Here is a 21153-nt window from a genome sequence, read left to right as displayed (position 1 = left end):
AACATACAGTCAATAATACAATGGAGAAAGTGTTATGATGTCGTTTAGGACTTTGAGCGTGGCTGAGGTGCACCCATGACCAGCTTGGAAACCAGATTGCATAGCGGAGAAGGTACGGTGTGATTCGAAATGGTCGGTGATCTGTTTGTTACCTTGGCTTTCGAAGACCTTAGAAAGGCAGGGTAAGATATATGTCTGTAGAAGTTTGGGTCTAGAGTGTCTCCCCCGTTGAAGAGGGGGATGACCGCGGCAGCTTTCCAATCTTTGGGGATCTCAGACGATTCAAAAGAGAGGTTGAACAAGCTAGTAATAGGGGTTGCAACAATTTCGGCGGGTAATTGTAGGAAGAGAGGGTCCAGATTGTCTAGCCCTGCTGATTTGTAGGGGTCCAGATTTTGCAGCTCTTTCAGAACATCAGCTATCTGGATTTGGGTGAAGGAGAAATGGGGGAGGCTTGGGCAAGTTCCAGTGAGGGGTGCAGGGCTGTTAGGGGTAGCCAGGTGGAAAGCATGGCCAGCTGTAGAAAAATGCTTATTGAAATTCTCAATTATCGTGGATTTATTGGTGGTGACAGTGTTTCTTAGCCTCAGTGCAGTGGGCAGCTGGGATGAGGTGCTCTTATTCTCCATGGACTTTACAGTGTCCTAGAACTTTTTGGAGTTAGTGCTACGGGATGCAAATTTCTGTTTGAAAAAGCTAGCCTTTGCTTTCCTAACTGCCTGTGTATATTGGTTCCTAACTTCCCTGAAAAGTTGCATATCGCGGGGGCTATTCAATGCTAACGCAGTACACCACGGATGTTTTTGTGCTGGTCAAGGGCAGTCAGGTCTGGAGTGAACCAAGGGCTATATGTCTGTCTGTCTGTCTGTCTGTCTGTCTGTCTGTCTGTCTGTCTGTCTGTCTGTCTGTCTGTCTGTCTGTCTGTCTGTCTGTCTGTCTGTCTGTCTGTCTGTCTGTCTGTCTGTCTGTCTGTCTGCCTGCCTGCCTGCCTGCCTGTCTGTCTGTCTGTCTGTCTGTCTGTCTGTCTGTCTGTCTGTCTGTCTGTGTCTGTTTGTCTGTCTTTCTGTCTGTATCTGTATGTCTGTCTGTGTCTGCCTGTCTGTTTGTCGGCCTGTCTGATTACAAGAAGTCACTTAATTAGGGTCATAGGGGTGGTTTCGAAGGGTTAAAAAGGAATAATCGTCACAAATGTTACCTATTTGTGACAGGGGGACCCTCATGACCCGGCATAGGAAATTTGAAGTCCATTGGACGAAATGGTCTTGCAGTTCAAGAAGCTAAGAGCCTTGTTATGAATTCTGAAGGGTCTATTGGTCTATTTTTTTAAAACTTGTAACTCTCTGTGCCTTTCTGCCTGCCTGCCTGCCTGCCTGCCTGCCTGCCTGTCTGTCTGTCTGTCTGTCTGTCTGTCTGTCTGTCTGTCTGTCTGTCTGTCTGTCTGTCTGTCTGTCTGTCTGTCTGTGGGAGAGAGTGGTGGGAGAGGGAGAGAGAGGAGGGAGGGGAGAGAGAGAGTCAACAGACAGACAGACAGACAGACAGACAGACAGACAGACAGACAGACAGACAGACAGACAGACAGACAGACAGACAGACAGACAGACAGACAGACAGACAGACAGACAGACAGAGGTGGGAAAGAGGAGGGAGAGAGAGGAGGGAGAGAGAAAGATGAGAGGAAGGGGAGGCAGGGAAAGAAGGAGGGAGAGATAATGAAGGGGGAGGAGGGAGAGAGAGAAGGGGGAGAGTGAGGGAGAGGGTGAGAGAGGGTGGATGAGGTGAAAGGGGAAAGAAGAAAATGAGGAGGGATTAAAAGGCGGTAGAGAGTGAGTGACGACAGACATGAGATAAACGAGAAAAACGTCAACCTTTTTACACTCATCTTTTCACATTGACTGCAATGTATTGCGAAAAACATCAACCCCGTGACACTCATCTTGTTCCATTGACTGCAATGTATTGAGAGAAAAAAGTCAGCTAGTGTGACATTTTACATTTTTACCAAAATGTGTCAGACCCCTTGACTTTCTCCACATTTTGTTAGGTTACAGCCTTATTCTAAAATGTATTCAATTGTTTCCCCCCTCATCAATCTACAGACAATACCCCATAATGACAAAGCAAAAACAGGTTTTTAGAAATGTTTGCTAAATTATTAAAAATAAAAACCTGAAATATTACATTTACCAAAGTATTCAAACCCTTTACTCAGTACTTTGTTGAAGAACCTTTGGCAGTGATTACAGCCTCAAGTTTTCTTGGGTATGGCGCTACAAGCTTGGCACACCCTGTATTTTGGGAGTTTCTCCCATTCTTCTCTGCAGATCCTCTCAAGATCTGTCTGGATGGAAGGGGAGTGTTGCTGCACAACTATTTTCAGGTCTCTCCAGGGATTTTAGATCGGGTTCAAGTCCGGGCTCTGGCTGGGCCACTCAAGGACATTCAGAGACTTGTCCCGAAGCCACTCTTGTATTGTCCTGGCTGTGTGCTTAGAGTCGTTGTCTTTTTGGAAGGTGAACATTCGCCCCAGTCTTAGGTCCATCAAGGATCTCTCTGTATTTTGCTCCGTTTATCTTTGCCTGAATCCTGACTAAACTCCCGGGCTCTACCGATGAAAAACATCCCCACAGCATGATTCTGCCATCACCATGCTTCACCGTAGGGATGGTGCCAGGTTTCCTCCAGATGTGATGTTTGGCATTCAGACCAAAGAGTTCAATCTTGGTTTCATCAGACCAGAGAATCTTGTTTCTCATGGTCTGAAAGTCTTTAGGTGCCTTTTGGCAAACTCCAAGCAAGCTGTCATGTGCCTTTTACTGAGGAGTGGCTTCAGTCTTGCCACTCTACCATAAAGGCCTGATTGGTGGAGTGCTGCAGAGATGGTTGTCCTTCTGGAAGGTTCTTCCATCTCCACAGAGGAACTCCAGAGCACTGTCACATTGACCATCGGGTTCTTGATCACCTCCTTTTGCTGTGGGACCTTACTGTATATAGACAGGTGTGTGCCTTTCCAAATCATGTCCAATGAATTGAAATTACTTCAGGTGGACTCCAATCAAGTTGTAGAAACATCTCATGGGTGATCAATGGAAACAGGATGCAGCTGAGCAATTTCGAGTCTCATAGCAAAGGGTCTGAATAATTATGTAAATAACGTATTTCTGTTTTCCATTTTTTATATAAATTTGCTAACAATTATACAAAACTATTTTTGTTATGTCATTATGGGGTTTTGTGTATAGATTGCTGAGGATTTAGATTTATTTAATCGATTTATAATAAGGCTGTAACGTAACAACCTTTTGAAAAAGTCAAGGGGTCTGAATACTTTCCGAAGGCACTCTATCATATTGAGAATTGACAAAAAATATGTAGTCTGTTTTTACATTGCTACTGTATATTCTCAGCCAGTCGAGTGGTTGAAATTGTTTAAAATTCTAAAACGTGTGGCTTGAGTGTTGTCTGAAGATGAGTTCCTCGCAGCTGGACATAGTTATGCGTGATTATAAATGCTTCTAAGGATGTTATAAAGGCTCATAAATATATTATAAAGGCTCATAAGGTGGTCATAAGGTGGTCATAAGGCCTACCTGGGGGAGTTTTTTTGGTCAGGGTGGCCCTGTTGCTTGGCACGCTCCGTCCCGTGGCTCTCTGTGCCTGCAGTGATACCACATAGATGGACTCAGACGCTACGAATAGAAGGACATACCAGACACATAGGCCAGCGTTTACACACTAGGACACACTATGGATGGACACACTACACACACTCTACATACTGTTCACACAAGAATATTCTAAATGAGGAGCAAACCCGGCGTGAGAGAGATCCAGGTGCTCTTACCTAGTTTGGGGTTGTGTCTGTTTCTCTGGTCAGCCTGTGGCTGGGTGTGGTGGTGGTGTTGGGACCTCTGGTCCAGCAGGGGTGTCCCTGCCCTGGCCCTATCTGGCTGACGAGGGCCGGAGGATGATTGGGGGGGTCTCCAGATCCGCTGCCCCCTGGAGGAGGTCAGGCCTGACGGGCGCACCACCCCATCATCCACTGATCCTCTTCCTGTTCTCACAGGGATCCTGACAGGGGAGTTAGCCCTGGGCCACATGTCTGGAGTAGGAGATGGACGAGCTGGAAGAGAGAGAAAAATACAGCTGAAGTTCAGCATGGTTCACCTGACCCGATAAGACCATAAGGTTCAGTGTCACAGGTTGACATGCTGAGATAACTGTGTGACGGCCAGGCCAGTACCAAGTCTTAAGAAAATATATTATCACTTCTATGAGTTTTCTATCTCATAATTATGTTTTGAAGTGTTTCAAATGAAATGGAGAACTCAGGGAAACTCCACATATGTCCTACTTTGCCAAAAGCCTTTCCTCTCCAATAATCTAAACAAGTTAAAGTGTCTGAGACACTGTAATCATGGGAGATGTCACAACGTGGACACAGACAGGGAGCAGGGACCACACAGTCTCCCAATGCTCCCACTTCCTGCTTCTTACTTCCTGGTGTAATCACATGATGTCTGTCTCCAGCCTGGATAGCCATCTCAGACAGACAATCCCCCCCATCCGTCTTCACCTCCCCTCCCTTGCTTTGCTGGCTTGCCAAGTGATAGCACGGACAACATAATGAAAAACATTTCCATGCCTTCTCCTCATCTCTCATCCCTCTGTCTCTCATAATCATTATCAGATCAAAGGCTCTCTGTCTTCGTTCCCTCACAGTAAATGTATTCCTATGCAGCAGTGGTTAATACAGTCCTGACAAGTCAGACAGAGTAGATGTGGGCATAAGATAGGGTCAGACAGGGTTAGTCAGTGGACTTGCATGAATTATTACCTGCTGGATCAGTGAGGGAGAGATGAGAAGAGGAGAAGTGAATAAAATGAGAGGTAATAGGAGTTGGGATTAAAGGAGGATAGGACAAGAGGTCCTGACACGACAAAGTCTATATGTCAGAGGGTTTGCTGACATGGAGAGATCTCTCTCATTCTCTCTCTTTTTCTCTCTCCTTTCTCTCCTAGCCCTCCCTGCTCTATTCACCTTTCCACTCACTTTTCCTCCTTGGCCCTGGCAGCACAGCTAAGTGGAGCTCTGTCTGGCACAATGCAAGTTTACTACACACAAAAAAGATCTTTGGATCTGATTAATTCCATTTTTGGCTAACAGCTAATGAAAACATTATTTTTACATGACATTATTAATTCAGATCTACTTAATTAAATTGTGTTATTGAAACACTACTTACAGTGAGGGAAAAAAGTATTTGATCCCCTGCTGATTTTGTACGTTTGCCCACTGACAAAGAAATGATCAGTCTATCATTTTAATGGTAGGTTTATTTGAACAGTGAGAGACAGAATAACAACAAACAAATCCAGAGAAACACATGTCAAAAATGTTATAAATTGATTTGCATTTTAATGAGGGAAATAATTATTTGACCCCCTCTCAATCAGAAAGATTTCTGGCTCCCAGGTGTCTTTTATACAGAGAACGAGCTGAGATTAGGAGCACACTCTTAAAGGGAGTGCTCCTAATCTCAGCTTGTTATCTGTATAAAAACCACCTGTCCACAGAAGCAATCAAGCAATCAGATTCCAAAATCTCCACCATGGCCAAGACCAAAGAGCTCTCCAAGGATGTCAGGGACAAGATTGTAGACCTACACAAGGCTGGAATGGGCTACAAGACCATCGCCAAGCAGCTTGGTGAGAAGGTGACAACAGTTGGTGCGATTATTCGCAAATGGAAGAAACACAAAGAACTGTCAATCTACCTTGGCCTGGGGCTCCATGCAAGATCTCACCTCGTGGAGTTGCAATGATCATGAGAATGGTGAGGAATCAGCCCAGAATTACACGGGAGGATCTTGTCAATGATCTCAAGGCAGCTGGGACCATAGTCACAAAGAAAACAATTGGTAACACACTACGCCGTGAAGGACTGAAATCCTGCAGCACCCGCAAGGTCCCCCTGCTCAAGAAAGTACATATACATGCCCGTCTGAAGTTTGCCAATGAACATCTGAATGATTCAGAGGACAACTGGGTGAAAGTGTTGTGGTCAGATGAGACCAAAATGGAGCTCTTTGGCATCAACTCAACTCGCCGTGTTTGGAGGAGGAGGAGGAATGCTGCCTATGACCCCAAGAACACATCCCCATCGTCAAACATGGAGGTGGAAACATTATGCTTTGGGGGTGTTTTTCTGCTAAGGGGACAGTACAACTTCACCGCATCAAAGGGACAATGGACGGGGCCATGTACCATCAAATCTTGGGTGAGAACCTCCTTCCCTCAGCCAGGGCATTGAAAATGGGTCGTGGATGGGTATTCCAGCATGACAATGACCCAAAACACACGGCCAAGGCAACAAAGGAGTGGCTCAAGAAGAAGCACATTAAGGTCCTGTAGTGGCCTAGCCAGTCTCCAGACCTTAATCCCATAGAAAATCTGTGGAGGGAGCTGAAGGTTTGAGTTGCCAAACGTCAGCCTCGAAACCTTAATGACTTGGAGAAGATCTGCAAAGAGGAGTGGGACAAAATTCCTCCTAAGATGTGTGCAAACCTGGTGGCCAACTACAAGAAATGTCTGTGATTGCCAACAAGGGTTTTGCCACCAAGTACTAATTCATGTTTTGCAGAGGGGTCAAATACTTATTTCCCTCATTAAAATGCAAATCAATTTATAACATTTTTGACATGTGTTTTTCTGGATTTTTTTGTTGTTATTCTGTCTCTCACTGTTCAAATAAACCTACCATTAAAATTATAGACTGATCATTTCTTTGTCAGTGGGCAAACGTACAAAATCAGCAGTGGATCAAATACTTTTTTCCCTCACTGTAATTGAGAAATAATCATTAGAAATTGACAAGATGTATTCAGGTAATCATGTTTCAACTCAATTAGAACAAGTTCCTCCCAAATTGAACAATTGTGTCAATTCTAGCTCTTTGAGTTGCATTCATCCTCACTACAAAATAAAAAATGCACTTCTTTACATTCAAACGTTTTATTTCCAATTAAGAATGGTATAGTGGCCATTTCAGTAGGGCGCTTTGTGTTCCCATCTGTTTCTTGCTCATCCGCCAGTTAACCAACTGTCACACCAGCCTTCACTTTGGCTCCGCCTCCTGTCCAGCTCAGGAGTTCGGCATCGCCGGCCTTCTAGCTGCTACCGAACCTGCTGCTGGCAAACACCCTTCACTCATCAACTCCGGACTTTTTTCGTCATCATTATGCACACCTGGTTCCAATCCCCCCTCTATCACTGTATAAAACTCCCTCTGGCATTTGTCTTTGTCGGTCCTGAGTACTTTATTATTTAGCACTTTGGGTTTCGTCCCAGTTTTCGTCACTTCACTCAACTCTTCCGTGCCGTTTTCGACCACACTACAGAGGGCCAAGAGGGAGGTGAGCGTCTCCTCCGTCTACGTCAGGGGTCCAGGATAGCGTCTGAGTACGCTCTGGATTTACGGACGGTGGCTGCGTCCACTGGCTGGAACGACCAGGCCCTGTTGACGGTTTCCCGCAGCGGGCTACAGGCAGACATCCAGACCAAGCTGGTCGCAATGATGACCTCATGCTGGACCAGTTCATCGCCATTGCCATCCGCCTGGATAATCTCCTGCGTGCCCGTCATTGCCCATCCCGGGGTTTGGAGGATATATTGGCACCGTTGTTGTTAGGCCCAAAAAGAAGTCGAGGGCCAGAATCCGTACCAATATATCCTTCAAACACCGGCTTCGAGGGCATTATCACTTTTATACAGCGGGTTATCAACATATTCAAATAATGATTAACATATTTTTGTTAACTTTATTTGATTAATTTATTCATACTATTTCATCCACCCACAAGATATAGTCCCAACACAAATCTAAGGTTGCTACCCAGCTGGCTGATCGGTTCGGTTGCCAGAGACGCGACCCACGCATTCAGTCTTTTTGTTCTGTATCTATGGACGCGAACCAGTCGTTCATTCTAAATGTTCCATTGCCACATTCTTATCCCTTGCCTGCTAGCTAGCCTACTACGGATAACTTACAGTCAGGTCAAACAGTGCAGCCAGAATAACAGCAAAGTAGCTGCATTTGCGTTTGTTTTTTAGTGACATTTATTTGGACACATCCATAACAATAAGCTAATGATGCGCAATTTCGCCTGGCGTAGAAAATGTGCTCTCTTGTTCAGAGTAGCTAGCCAACAACACAGATAACACAATCATTTCAAACTGAAGCTGGAAAGACAGCAAACTAGCTGCACTTCGTTTAATTTGACCTGTTTTCTATTGATAGTTATTTGTGTACAGTACCAGTCAAAAGTTTCGAGACACCTACTCATTCAAGGGTTTTTCTTTATTTTTACTATTTTCTACATTGTAAAATAATAGTGAAGACATCAAAACTATGAAATAACACATATGGAAATCATGTAGTAACCAAAAAAGTGTTAAAAATGTGAGATTCTTCAAATTAGCCACCATTTTTCTTTGCAACTCTGCCTAGAAGGCCAGCATCCTGGAGTCTCCTCTTCACTGTTGGTGCATTGAAACATGAGTAATCCTATCTTGTCTATTGTTATATCTCTCTCTGCACCACTCTGTCTGTCTGTACCTCATAGAGAGAAAGAGCTCCTGCAGAGAGCAGACTAAGAGATGTCCCAATTTGGTTTCAACCAGATGATTTTTTTGTTTCGTCTGGTCTGGTCTGGTCTGGTCTGGTCTGGTCTGGTCTGGTCTGGTCTGGTCTGTCTGTCTGTCTGTCTGTCTGTCTGTCTGTCTGTCTGTCTGTCTGTCTGTCTGTCTGTCTGTCTGTCTGTCTGTCTGTCTGTCTGTCTGTCTGTCTGTCTGTCTGTCTGTCTGTCTGTCTGTCTGTCTGTCTGTCTGTCTGTCTGTCTGTCTGTCTCTCTCTCTCTCTCTCTCTCTCTCTCTCTCTCTCTCTCTCTCTCTCTCTCTCTCTCTCGAAAGTGGTCCTGCGCATAATTTGGCTTGGGCTACAGCCTGCAGATGTCTGGATCATCGACTCAACAATCCTCTGATCGCCAGATATCAGCCTCTGTGTTTCCTGAAGCCTGGGGATCCAATGTGCTACGGGCCAGGCCAGGGCAGACATACCATTGGTTCGGTTAGATAGACCCACTGGGCTGTTTCTCTCTACCAGAGTCATAACATTAGGAATAATCATCACAGAGAAGGGATATATTTTTAACTCTGCGATGATAGCTGCAATTTTACATTTGCCTTTGTAACGGAACTTCTTAGGATTGTTTAACTTCTAAGACTAAAATGCGAAGGAACAATATCCATTTTGGTGTTACCTGGAGAGGATGCGTTAACAGCTGTCCCGTCCACCACTGCGAAGCCATCCAGTTTGACCCATTCACCACCTGGCGAACAGGTAAACATACACAGGTAAACCATAGGGTCAACTTATAACAAGTAAACATCCATACAAGTACTGTAGACTTCACACTGGTCAAACAAATACAGGTGAGCAAAAAGAAAGAAGGACCAAGACACTCTTCATATTGTTAATTGAAATGCCTTTATTTCTATGGCATGTTCAATGGAAACAAAGTTGAAAAACTCTGATGCGTTTCGGCTACATGGCCTTCATCAGAGAGTACAAAGATGTGAAAAGACATGCTTTCTATTAGTACTGGAAAGTACGATGCTATTGTTACAGACATTTCAGTCAAGTTGTCACACTCTCTCGCTCTCTCTCTGTTTCTCCCCATCTCTATCTCCCTCCTTCTGTCTCTCTCTCTCTCGCTCTCTCTCTCTCTCTCTCTCACTCCTGTCTCGCTCTCTAACTCTCCCTCTCTGTCTCTCTTCCTCTCCCTCCGTAAGTGATATTATGGACATGTTGCTATAATAGAGCGCTAAGTCTGGCCAGACACATTAATGATGCAGAAGCAATGTGGTGTTATTTACGATGACTAATGCTGCTGGCATGCTGTGGGAACAGATCGATTTCCAAGGAGCACATCGTCTCACACACGCGTGCACACACACAAGCGTTTGCACTGATTTATGGTGAATGGTGTTGGATAGACCGCTGGGACCACAACACGACACACACACACACACACACACACACACACACACACACACACACACACACACACACACACACACACACACACACACACACACACACACACACACACACACACACACACACACACACACATACACACACATCCAGACATACACTACCGTTCAAATGTTTGGGGTCACTTAGAAATGACCTTGTTTTGAAAGAAAAGCACTTATTTTTTGTCCATTAAAATAACATCAAATTGATCAGAAATACAGTGTAGACATTGTTGTAAATGACTATTGTAGCTGGAAACGGCTGATTTTTAATGGAATATCTACATAGGCGTATTGAGGCACATTATCAGGAAACATCACTCCTGTGTTCCAATGGCACGTTGTTTTAGCTAATACAAGTTTATCATTTTAAAAGGATAATTGATCATTAGAAAACCCTTTTGCAATTATCTTAGCACAGCTGAAAATTGTTTTTCTGATTAAAGAAGCAAAAAAACTGGCCTTCTCTAGACTAGTTGAGTATCTGGAGCATCAGCATTTGTGGGTTCGATTACAGGCTCTAAATGGTCAGAAACAGAGTACTTTCTTCTGAAACTCGTCAGTCTATTCTTGTTCTGAGAAATTACTGTTAGGGATAGGGGGCAGTATTTACACGGCCGGATAAAAAACGTACCCGATTTAATCTGGTTATTACTACTGCCCAGAAACTAGAATATGCATACAATTATTGGCTTTGGATAGAAAAAACCCTAAAGTTTCTAAAACTGTTTGAATGGTGTCTGTGAGTATAACAGAACTCATATGGCAGGCAAAAAACTGAGAAGATTCCTACGGCTCCCATAGGCTCTCAGAACCCGGGAAAAAGCTGAATGATGTCGAGGCAGCCCCTGGCTGAAAAACATTAGCGCCTTTGGTAAGTGGTCTATCAGAGGACAATGAGACTGAGGCGCGTGCACGAGGCGACCCCATGTTTTTATTTTCTCTCTCTTTGTACTAAAACACAGATTCCCGGTCGGAATATTATCGCTTTTTTACGAGAAAAATGGCATAAAAATTGATTTTAAACAGCGGTTGACATGCTTCGAAGTACGGTAATGGAATATTTAGAAATGTTTTGTCACGAAACGCGTCGGGCGCGTCACCCTTCTTTAAACTTCGGATAGTGTCTTGAACGAACGAACAAAACAGAGGATATTTGAACATAACTATGGATTATTTTGAACCAAACCAACATTTGTTATTGAGGTAGAAGTCCTGGGAGTGCATTCTGACGAAGAACAGCAAAGGTAATAACATTTTTCTTATAGTAAATCTGACTTTGGTGAGTGCTAAACTTGCTGGGTGTCTAAATAGCTAGCCCTGTGATGCCGGGCTATCTACTTAGAATATTGCAAAATGTGCTTTCACCGAAAAGCTATTTTAAAATCGGACATAGCGGGTGCATAGAGGAGTTCTGTATCTATAATTCTTAAAATAATTGTTATGTTTTTTGTGAACGTTTATCGTGAGTAATTTAGTAAATTCACCGGAAGTTTGCGGGGGGTATGCTAGTTCTGAACGTCACATGCTAATGTAAAAAGCTGGTTTTTGATATAAATATGAACTTGATTGAACAAAACATGCATGTATTGTATAACATAATGTCCTAGGCGTGTCATCTGATGAAGATCATCAAAGGTTAGTGCTGCATTTAGCTGTGGTTTGGGTTTATGTGACATTATATGCTAGCTTGAAAAATGTGTGTCTGATTATTTCTGGCTGGGTACTCTCCTGACATAATCTAATGTTTTGCTTTCGTTGTAAAGCCTTTTTGAAATCGGATAGTGTGGTTAGATTAACGAGAGTCTTGTCTTTAAAATGGTGTAAAATAGTCATATGTTTGAGAAATTGAAGTAATAGCATTTCTAAGGTATTTGAAAATCGCGCCACAGGATTCCACTGGCTGTTATGTAGGTGGGACGATTTCATCCCACCTTCCCTAGAGAGGTTAAGGCTATTCCATGCGAGAAATTCCCAAGAAACTGAAGATCTCGTACAACGCTGTGTACTACTCCCTTCACGGAACAGAGCAAACTGGCTCTAACCAGAATATTAAGAGGAGTGGGAGTGGGTGCACAACTGAGCAAGAGAACAAGTACATTAAAGTGTCTAGTTTGAGAAACAGAGTTCCCCCGTCCAGTGTCTGTGTTCTTTTGCCCATCTTAATCTTTTCTTTTTATTGGCCAGTCTGTATTGGCCAGTTTTTATTTGGCCAGTCTGAGATATTGCTTTTTCTTTGCAACTCCTCTTTCTATTCTGATACTCAACTAGTCTAAAGAAGGCCAGTTTTATTGCTTCTTTAATCAGGACAACAGTTGTCAGCTGTAGCTGTAGCTGTTTCCAGCTACAATAGTCATTTACAACATTAACAATGTCTACACTGTATTTCTGATCAATTTGATGTTCTTTTAATGGACAGAAAAATGTGCTTTTCTTACAAAAACAAGGACATTTCTAAGTGACCCCAAACTTTTGAACGGTAGTGTACATGCAGTGAGCAACAACTTTGACAGATGGGGTACATAGACACAAACACACGCCCACACTGAAGCACACACTCACAAGTTTAAGCACACACACCTCCCGGTCCCTCCACACACACACACACACACACACACACACACACACACACACACACACACACACACACACACACACACACACACACACACACACACACACACACACACACACACACACACACACACACACACACACACACACAGACAGACAGACAGACAGAACGAGAGTCAGTGATTGACCACAACACAGGGGTTTAGGTTATTGGACCGAGTCTGAGTTTGGAAGTGGAAAACTAGGGTTGGCTGCTGATGAAGTACAGCCCTGTGATGCCAAGCTCCAAGCTCAGAGGAAAATGGAATAATGACTAAAGCAGGCTTGGTAGGTTTTATACTGCAGCAACTGCTGCTGCCTGTGTGTATAAAAACGTAATGTCTTGAATTGGGTTTTATAAGGTGAGATTAAGAATAACCAGAGAAACCCGTAAAGCCCTAAAAATAATGCCCAGTAAAAATCAAAAATAACTATGCTGATGTTGCCTCTCAGTGCTTATGTTTCAGTTGGGGTTTGTTGTGACTGTAAAAACACTGTTAGCCCAAAGTACACGTTTAACAACATGTGTTGAAATGCATATCCCACCTTCTGGTTTACAGTGGAACACATACTGCTCGCACGCATACACGCACGCACACACACCTCACCTCCTGGCGTCTCTGCTCTGTACACAGGTTTGCTTATCCCCTCCTTGTTCTCGGCACTCATCTTGAGAAAGTGCAGAACTCCGGGCTCTGAAACACACTCCGTAGTTTAGGCTCTCTCTCTCTCTCTCAATTCAATTCAATTGGCATGATGTAACAATGTACATATTGCCAAAGATTACTTTGGATATTTACAATATGAAAATAATAAGAATCAAAATTGTCAACAGGACAACAGTAACAACAATAACCAAGGGTCAAAATAACCATACATTGAACAATAACAATAAGCATACAGTAGAGGACATGTTCACTGCCCCTCATCTTATGGCAGGCAGCAATGTAGTGCGCTGCCAACCCACAGCTCTCTGCGTCCTCCCCCAACAGGACGGGTAGCCTATCCTCATCAGAGAGGTCTTTGAAACCTTGAATAAGGGTTTCAAATTTGGAGAACTGACACTCTCTAATTGTTTTATATTTTGTACATTTTGTCAGGAAATGCAGCTCTGTCTCAGGTTCTGCTGTTGTGCAGTGGTTGCACAGCCTTTCCTCTACAGGGAGCCAGGTTTTCCTGTGTCTACCCTTCTCAATGGCAAGGCTGTGCTCACTGAGCCTGTACTTTGACAAGGTTTTTCTAAGGTTTTGATCAGTAACCATGGTCAAATAGTTTGCCATGGTGTACTGTCGATTTAGGGCCAGATAGCATTGCATTTTGCTTTGTGCTTGTGCTTGTGTTTCCCAATAAGCAATGTAGTTTTGTTTTGACTGTGTTATCTGATTGATTGGATGTTCTGATCCTGAGGCTTCAGTGTGTTAGTAGAACAGGTTTGTGAACTCAGCCCCAGAGAGAGACATTTTAGATGTCTCTTTCTCTCTCTCTTCATATCTTTCGTCATCTCTCTCTCTCTGTGCTCCACTCTGTCTGTACCTGAGAGACAGAAAGAGCTCCTGCAGAGAGCAGACTAAGAGATGTCCCCATTTGGTTTCAATCAGCTGATTTTATCTCTCTCTCTCTCTCTCTCTCTCTCTCTCTCTCTCTCTCTCTCTCTCTCTCTCTCTCTCTCTCTCTCTCTCTCTCTCTCTCTCTCTCTCTCTCTCTCTCTCTCTCTCTCTCTCTCTCTCTCTCTCTCTCTCTCTCTCTCTCTCTCTCTCTCTCTCTCTCTCTCTCTCTCTCTCTCTCTCTCTCTCTCTCTCTCTCTCTCTCTCTCTCTCTCTCTCTCTCTCTCTCTCTGAGACAGAAAGAGCTCCTGCAGAGAGCAGACCAAGAGATGTCGCCATTTGGTTTCAAACAGCTGATTTTCTCTCTCTCTGTCACCCTCACACCTTAACTTTCTTATCGCTCTCTTTCTCTCTCTTTATCTCTCCCACTCTCTCCCTTCCCACTCTCTCCCTTCCCACTCTCTCTCTGTCTTACTTTCTCCATCTCTTACCTACATCCTCCAGTACCTCGGACCGTCTGTCCTTGTCCACCTTGATGAAGCGGAGTGTCCTCATGGACTTGCCGTAGCCAATGTTGTAGCGGTCCACCGGCCGACCGTCCAGCTCGTTGGGGGGTTCCCAGCTTACCCTCAGGCCCTTGTCCACCAACGTCAGCTGCACGTTCCGCGGCCGCAGGGGCTTGTCGGCTAACACACACCACACCACACACACACACACACACACACACACACACACACACATCACAAAAACATAAAATCTTCAGTAAATGAAAGCATTATAGAATACTAAATGTCGGTAAATATTCAAAAGAAGGAGGAGAAGGGGCCGATCAATGAAATGAAAACAAGATGAGGAACGGTGAGAGTGAGGGTTATTTTTCTGTCTTCTTTTTGTCTGCATTTATTCCAAACAAAGCAAAGCAAATACCAGTATAATACAATTTAAAAAAACAAAATACATATGGAAAGAAAACATTTAGGATCTCTTCATGTATTCTTTCTTTCGATAGTGTTGAAAATGCATGTGTTATTGAGATGACAGCATAACACGCTCCTAGTCCAACATCAGACCTAGTAAATGCAATAAAGTATTTAGTGGAGTATTAAAACATGAATATAAAACTCCCAATCTAACTCGTGTGAACGGAGTGTGTGAGTGTGCAGTTGATAAATCTCCAGCAGTTGATAATGATTTAACATCGATAACACTCCAGTTGTGATGCTCACAAAGAAGAACACATAACTGAATTCATCACAATCACAAACAATGCCAGTAAGGAGCTTATCGTTTGCTCGGATAACACAACGTCAGCGGATTCTTATGTCCTGTAATGCCAAAAGACAATTATTACACATAGTCAAAGGGATGCACAGGAGTCATGGTTACAGTATTTAAGTATCTGCTAGGTGAATATGAAACATGATGAAGTCCTGAACTGTCTAAAGAAAATCCCCATCTGATGCTCATGATCAGTGTGCAACCTCTCCAACAGTCTACAGGGTGGCTTCCTCTATCACGTTCACTAACTGTCTGTAGGAGTCTCCTACAGTAGTTTCCAGGTGTCAGTCCAGTTACAATCCTCCTCGCTCATCATTTCCAGGTGGAATTCAGGGTTTCGTGATCCCAAAACAGTCTGTGGAAGCAACTAGTAACTCCTGTCAATCATACTGCAGTAAGCAGGCTCTCCCAACTCTTTATTGGACTGATCTGTTTTCTCTGCCTTCCTCTATATTTTTACTGTTTGCTGAAAGCACTTCTCATCACTATGTCTGCTTACTGTATGATGCAACCACTCTGGCGCCTAGCCCAGGAACACAGAGCCTAACACAATAACTGGAGATACGTGTGTGTGTGTGTGTGTGTGTATCTAATAATAAACCATTTATGAAGGAAGAAAGTTGACTTTAAGGCTAATATCATAATTTAGACAGTCTGGCTGAAGTTAAAGAGGTTGCAGTGTAACTGTGGTAATTATATTTACGTTGCTTTATAGTGTCATACTAATTTGGCTTTTGTTGTTTTTTTCCCCCAAGAAAACCCTAAGATACTGTGCATGTGTGTTGTGTGTGATAGTTATGATAGTTTGACTATGTAAGGAATGAGGATAGTTTTAGTGTTGTGTAAGGGGAAATGTGTGAAAGTGTGTGTGTCCCTGGTTTTTAGGAAAGTGTGTGTGTGTGTGTGTGTGTGTGTGTGTGTGTGTGTGTGTGTGTGTGTGTGTGTGTGTGTGTGTGTGTGTGTGTGTGTGTGTGTGTGTGTGTGTGTGTGTGTGTGTGTGTGTGTGTGTGTGAACAGAGCAAACAGTAAGCCCTAAGGTCATGTCATAGCCTCTTCCAAAAATCTTAGAAACCCTCTGGGTCATGCACCTGCGCTTCTCTGCAGGTCCGATTTCTACAGCCTACCAACCCCTTTTCCCCCACAACACACTCACTCACTACAGTATCCCCTCTAACCCACATACAACTCTCCACAAATTCAACAAACCAGTGAAACCATGGCCCAATATCCTCATCCCACATAATCAATACACCAACCCCAAACCATCATGACATCATGGTTCTCTGTAACCAGCACAGGGTATGAGTAAACCACACTGCAACGCTACCTACTGCTAATCCTGTGAATTAGGAGTTCACACTTTCTCTCTATACAAACACATTCTCTCCAACACACACACTCTCTCTCCATTCTCTCTGTGACAGATGTTCACTAGCCCAGGTGCTACCTGTTTAACCAAACATAACCACGCCCAGAGATGACATCCTGAGGTGAGATCCATCAGCGGCAGGGTTGATGGACACCTGAGTGACACGTGAGAGAGCCTGGGTCGGCCCCTCGTCAGGTGATCAAACAGGCTTGCAGTCGACACGCTGGAAAGTATTAGCTACATGCTTTCGCTCCCTGTCTGTCAGTCTGTCTCAACAGATGTTTCTCTCTACCTGGATTTTCCCCTGTGTTACAGTTCAAAACCAAAAGCTTAATCTGAGATCTGCCAATCCTGTAGAAGTGCTCCTGTAGAATTCCTCTTGGTGAGGTGGAATGGAGAAATTCCTGTGACTTGTGAGGACATGATTCCCTCTTTTCCCCTTCTGCCTTTCTCTAACTTTAATCTCTCTGTCTCTCTGTCATCCAACCAGTGACCCCTGTGTCGACTCTGTTCAATAGCCTGGTCCCTCCCCAGAACTCCTCTTATTTTGTTCATCACAATGCTACTTTAGTGTCATACTTGGCTAGGCTTTGGGGGATTTTAGGCGTTTGTGCTTTCACTAAGTGCTTATTGTAAGAAATGAATATCCCTCAGTACTGTGTGGAAGTCTGGAGGAGTGGAGAGGAGTAAAAGAGGAAGGGGGAGCAGTGGACAAGAAAAGGACAAAACCACAACAAACAGCATCTAAGTTTGCAGACTCAGAATTAATTGGATGACCTCACTCGCTGAGCACGCATGTCTGAGAGAAAGAGAGAGTGAGAGGGCGGGAGAGGGGGAGAGAGAGAATAGTGAAAGTGAGTAAAGACAGGAATTAGAAATAAGGAAGTCCGACAAAGTGGGTTAAGAAAGATTTAATGAGAAATGGAGAGAGATAGAGAGAGGAGATAGGGGAGAAAGGGTAAGGGACAAGAGAGGGTTATTGTAACATGGCAGATAAATCAGATCAACAGGGATTAGCTGGCTAATCTTCTCCAAAACTCCAGCCTTTTGAATTTTTTCACTCAGGCCTTTTTTTCCTCTGGTGAGCAACAGGTACTCTCACAGCAAGTGTGAGCGTGGCTCCCAAATTTATTTCACAAACCGTGCTCTCTAGATACTTCTAAAACATCTGTACTGTCTGTGGATCGGAAATCTCTGTCTGCCTGTGCTATCTCCATTTTACACTTCACGTGCAAACATGGAATGGAATGGATAGTGATAATGAGACTCCAGTGAAACACAAGGTAACCTGCCTCTGCCACTCAACCTGCTCAGGGAGAACTTCCTATCTGACAGATCAAAATGCTGGATCATTTGTCAGTCTGCTAAGTGATTTGGCTTCAAAGTGTCTTGTTGTTGTCATTGTTTTAGCATATTTTACACTTCCCTGTCACACTGAATAACCCTCCCACTGGGCACAGATGTCAATTCAACGTCTATTCTACATTGATTCAACGTGATTAAATTGAAACGACGTGGAAACAGCATTGATTCAACCTGTGTGTGCCCAATGGGTTTCTACTGACAAGAATGATGGTTAGGGGTTGTGCTCAGGGGGGTCTTTTGAGATGGATATTCCATGCCTCTGTCCACCCCGATGTTCATCATTCCAATTAGTTAGAAGCATGTGTTTACCTATTCTCCTATCCCTATGGTAACAGAGGAAACTGAGACACCTGTTTCCAGTGGCGAACCATGGCTATTGGACCTAGGCCTTCAGTGGGTAAAAAAATCTTCCAACACGTTGTACCAAACTCAAAACAGAAAGATAACATAGCATCACTTAATGCACCCAACTGAATCTAACAGACCTGAGGCTAAGCCACGCTTCATGCTGCCACTCACACAGACATAGCAACAGCAACCACACTGCTTGCACAGCCTAACGCCATCACTATCCCACTATCACCAAAAGCAACAGTGACACATCAAAGGATGTGAGTGTAACAGACGTGTGATGCTGAAAGGACAGTGTCCGTAATACCAGCACACTCCATGTAAGAGAGAACACTTTTTGTAAAACACAGAGGGCCGATAGAAAGACAGCAGTCACTCACAGCAGGATGTTAAAGAATAAGCAGCACATTCACTCTGACATAATAAGCAGGTAGATTCCAATCATAAGAACACAAAAACACAACCATTAGGCTAAGCATTTCCCAGTTAAAATGCACAACTATTACGCCAACATCTTCTTCACATTCAGCACACAAAGTAATCTGTGATCTAAAGTTTAAATGCAACAATGTTTCACAAACATAAGTGTATATTTGTTTTTAACTGCAACATCGTTGCACAGGTCATAGAGGAAGACAACAAGGATTAGACAAACCCCAACAGCTGCAAACAAACGTTAGCCTGGTAGCATGGGGAAATCATGTCTAGACGCTAGCTGGGCTATGGGACAGTGGATAAATCTGATGGAACAGTTTTTATTTGTTATTTTTTCACCTTTATTTAACCAGGTAGGCAAGTTGAGAACAAGTTCTCATTTACAACTGCGATCTGGCCAAGAGTAAAGCAAAGCAGTTCGACACATATAACAACACAGAGTTACACATGGAATAAACAAAACATACAGTCAATAATACAGTTGAAGAAAATCTATATACAGTGTGTGCAAATAAGGTAAGAAAAGGGAGGTAAGGCAATAAATAGGCCATGGTGGCGAAGTAATTACAATATACCAATTAGACACTAGAGTGATTGATGTGCAGAAGATGAATGTGCAAGTAGAAATACAGGGGTACAAAGGAGCAAGATAAATAAATTAATTAATACAGTATGGGGATGAGGAAGTTGGATGGGCTATTTACAGATGGGCTATGTTAACAAGCATTACCTGTGGAATGTGGGGATTGTGGTGCTATAACTCCATGCTATTAACCAATCAGCATCTAGGATCCAAACAACCTGTTTTATAATGATAATTTGAAACTTAAGTTCTTGTTGAAAGTTAATCTTGAAAAGGGCAAAACTAACAAATTAGCAATAACATCCTCTTCAATGACACCTGCTGCACTACATGCTTTTAACTAACCTACAACAAAGTAGTTAGCTAGACCGTGGGAAAACCACTGCTCACTATTGCGCAATGACCTGTCGGTCTTCGAGAAGGCAGAAGTTTCCATACGTTTTTGTAAAAATTGTCCTACCCATTACAAGTCAAAATGTGATTGGTTGATTCCACTGTCGCTCCAAAATTCTGGCATAATCAGGGTTGGGTTCAATTAATTTTAATTAAAGTCATTTTATAAAGTAACCCAAATTCTAATTCCAATTCCACATTATCCTAATTGGAAAGCTTTGAAGAGAATTGGAATTTGACTGTAATGTAAATGGAATTGACCCCAACCCTGGCGTTAATACAGTTGAATGGCAGATGCCTTCTATTTAGCTTCTGAGGGCCTAGCCAATGGCTGAATCAGGTAGCTAGATTTGTCTCCCCCGAGACAACCAAAAATAAATCCTGATTGGATTTATGTGTTGTCTTATCTCTTTCCTTTCCATCACAAACTGATGAGATTAAATCAGAATATTGTTGAAAATAATAATATAAGGGGCATCATGAGTGGCGCAGTGGTCTAAGGCATTGCAGTGCTTGAGGTGTCACTACAGACTTGGGTTCGATCCCAGGCTGTGTCTCAGCCGGCCGTGACCGGGAGACCAATGAGGTGGCGTCTTCTGGGTTAGGGGAGGGTTTGGCCGGCCGGGATGTCCCATCGCGCTCTAGCGACTCCTTATGGTGGGCCGGGCGCATGCACGCCTTCCTCGGTTGTCAGTTGTACGGCGTTTCCTCCGAAACATTGGTGCGGCTGGCTTCCGGATTAAGCAAGAAGTGTGTCAAGAAGCAGTGCGGCTAGGCAGGGTTGTGTTTCGGAAGACGCACTGCTCTCAACTTTTGTCACGTCCTGACCAGCAGAGGGCGTAATTGTGTTAGTCTTGGTCAGGATGTGGCAGGGGGTTTGTGTTTGTTAAATGTTGTGTGGGTGATTGGACTCCCAATTGAAGGCAGGTGTGTTGAGTTGCCTTTGATTGGGAGTCCTATATAGGAGTGTGTGTTTTTCTTTGGGGTTGTGGGTAGTTGTTCTTGCATTGCGTTTTGTGTGCCTGCAAGACTGTTGCTGTCGTGTATTGTTTTTGTCCGGTGGATGCTTTACTCCTTTTTGTGAATTAAAATATGAGTATCCACATTCCCGCTACGCCTTGGTCCTT

At 43.6% G+C, this 21153-nt stretch overlaps 1 protein-coding gene across 1 annotated transcript in view; it reads right to left on the bottom strand.

The window, feature by feature from the left end:
- The window catches only part of LOC106571774 (fibronectin type III domain-containing protein 1), an 82968-nt gene that overhangs the window by 55278 nt on the left and 6537 nt on the right, over nucleotides 1–21153 (bottom strand). The window contains 5 exon segments of the mRNA XM_082961490.1: nucleotides 3588–3686; nucleotides 3842–4120; nucleotides 9318–9386; nucleotides 13317–13403; nucleotides 14744–14938. Coding sequence (XP_082817616.1) covers nucleotides 3588–3686; nucleotides 3842–4120; nucleotides 9318–9386; nucleotides 13317–13403; nucleotides 14744–14938 — 729 coding nt within the window.

Source organism: Salmo salar, chromosome 15 (assembly GCF_965601325.2).
Source record: "Salmo salar chromosome 15, fSalSal1, whole genome shotgun sequence".
Classification (NCBI taxonomy): Eukaryota; Metazoa; Chordata; class Actinopteri; order Salmoniformes; family Salmonidae; genus Salmo; species Salmo salar.
This window is presented reverse-complemented; position numbering and strand designations above follow the sequence as displayed.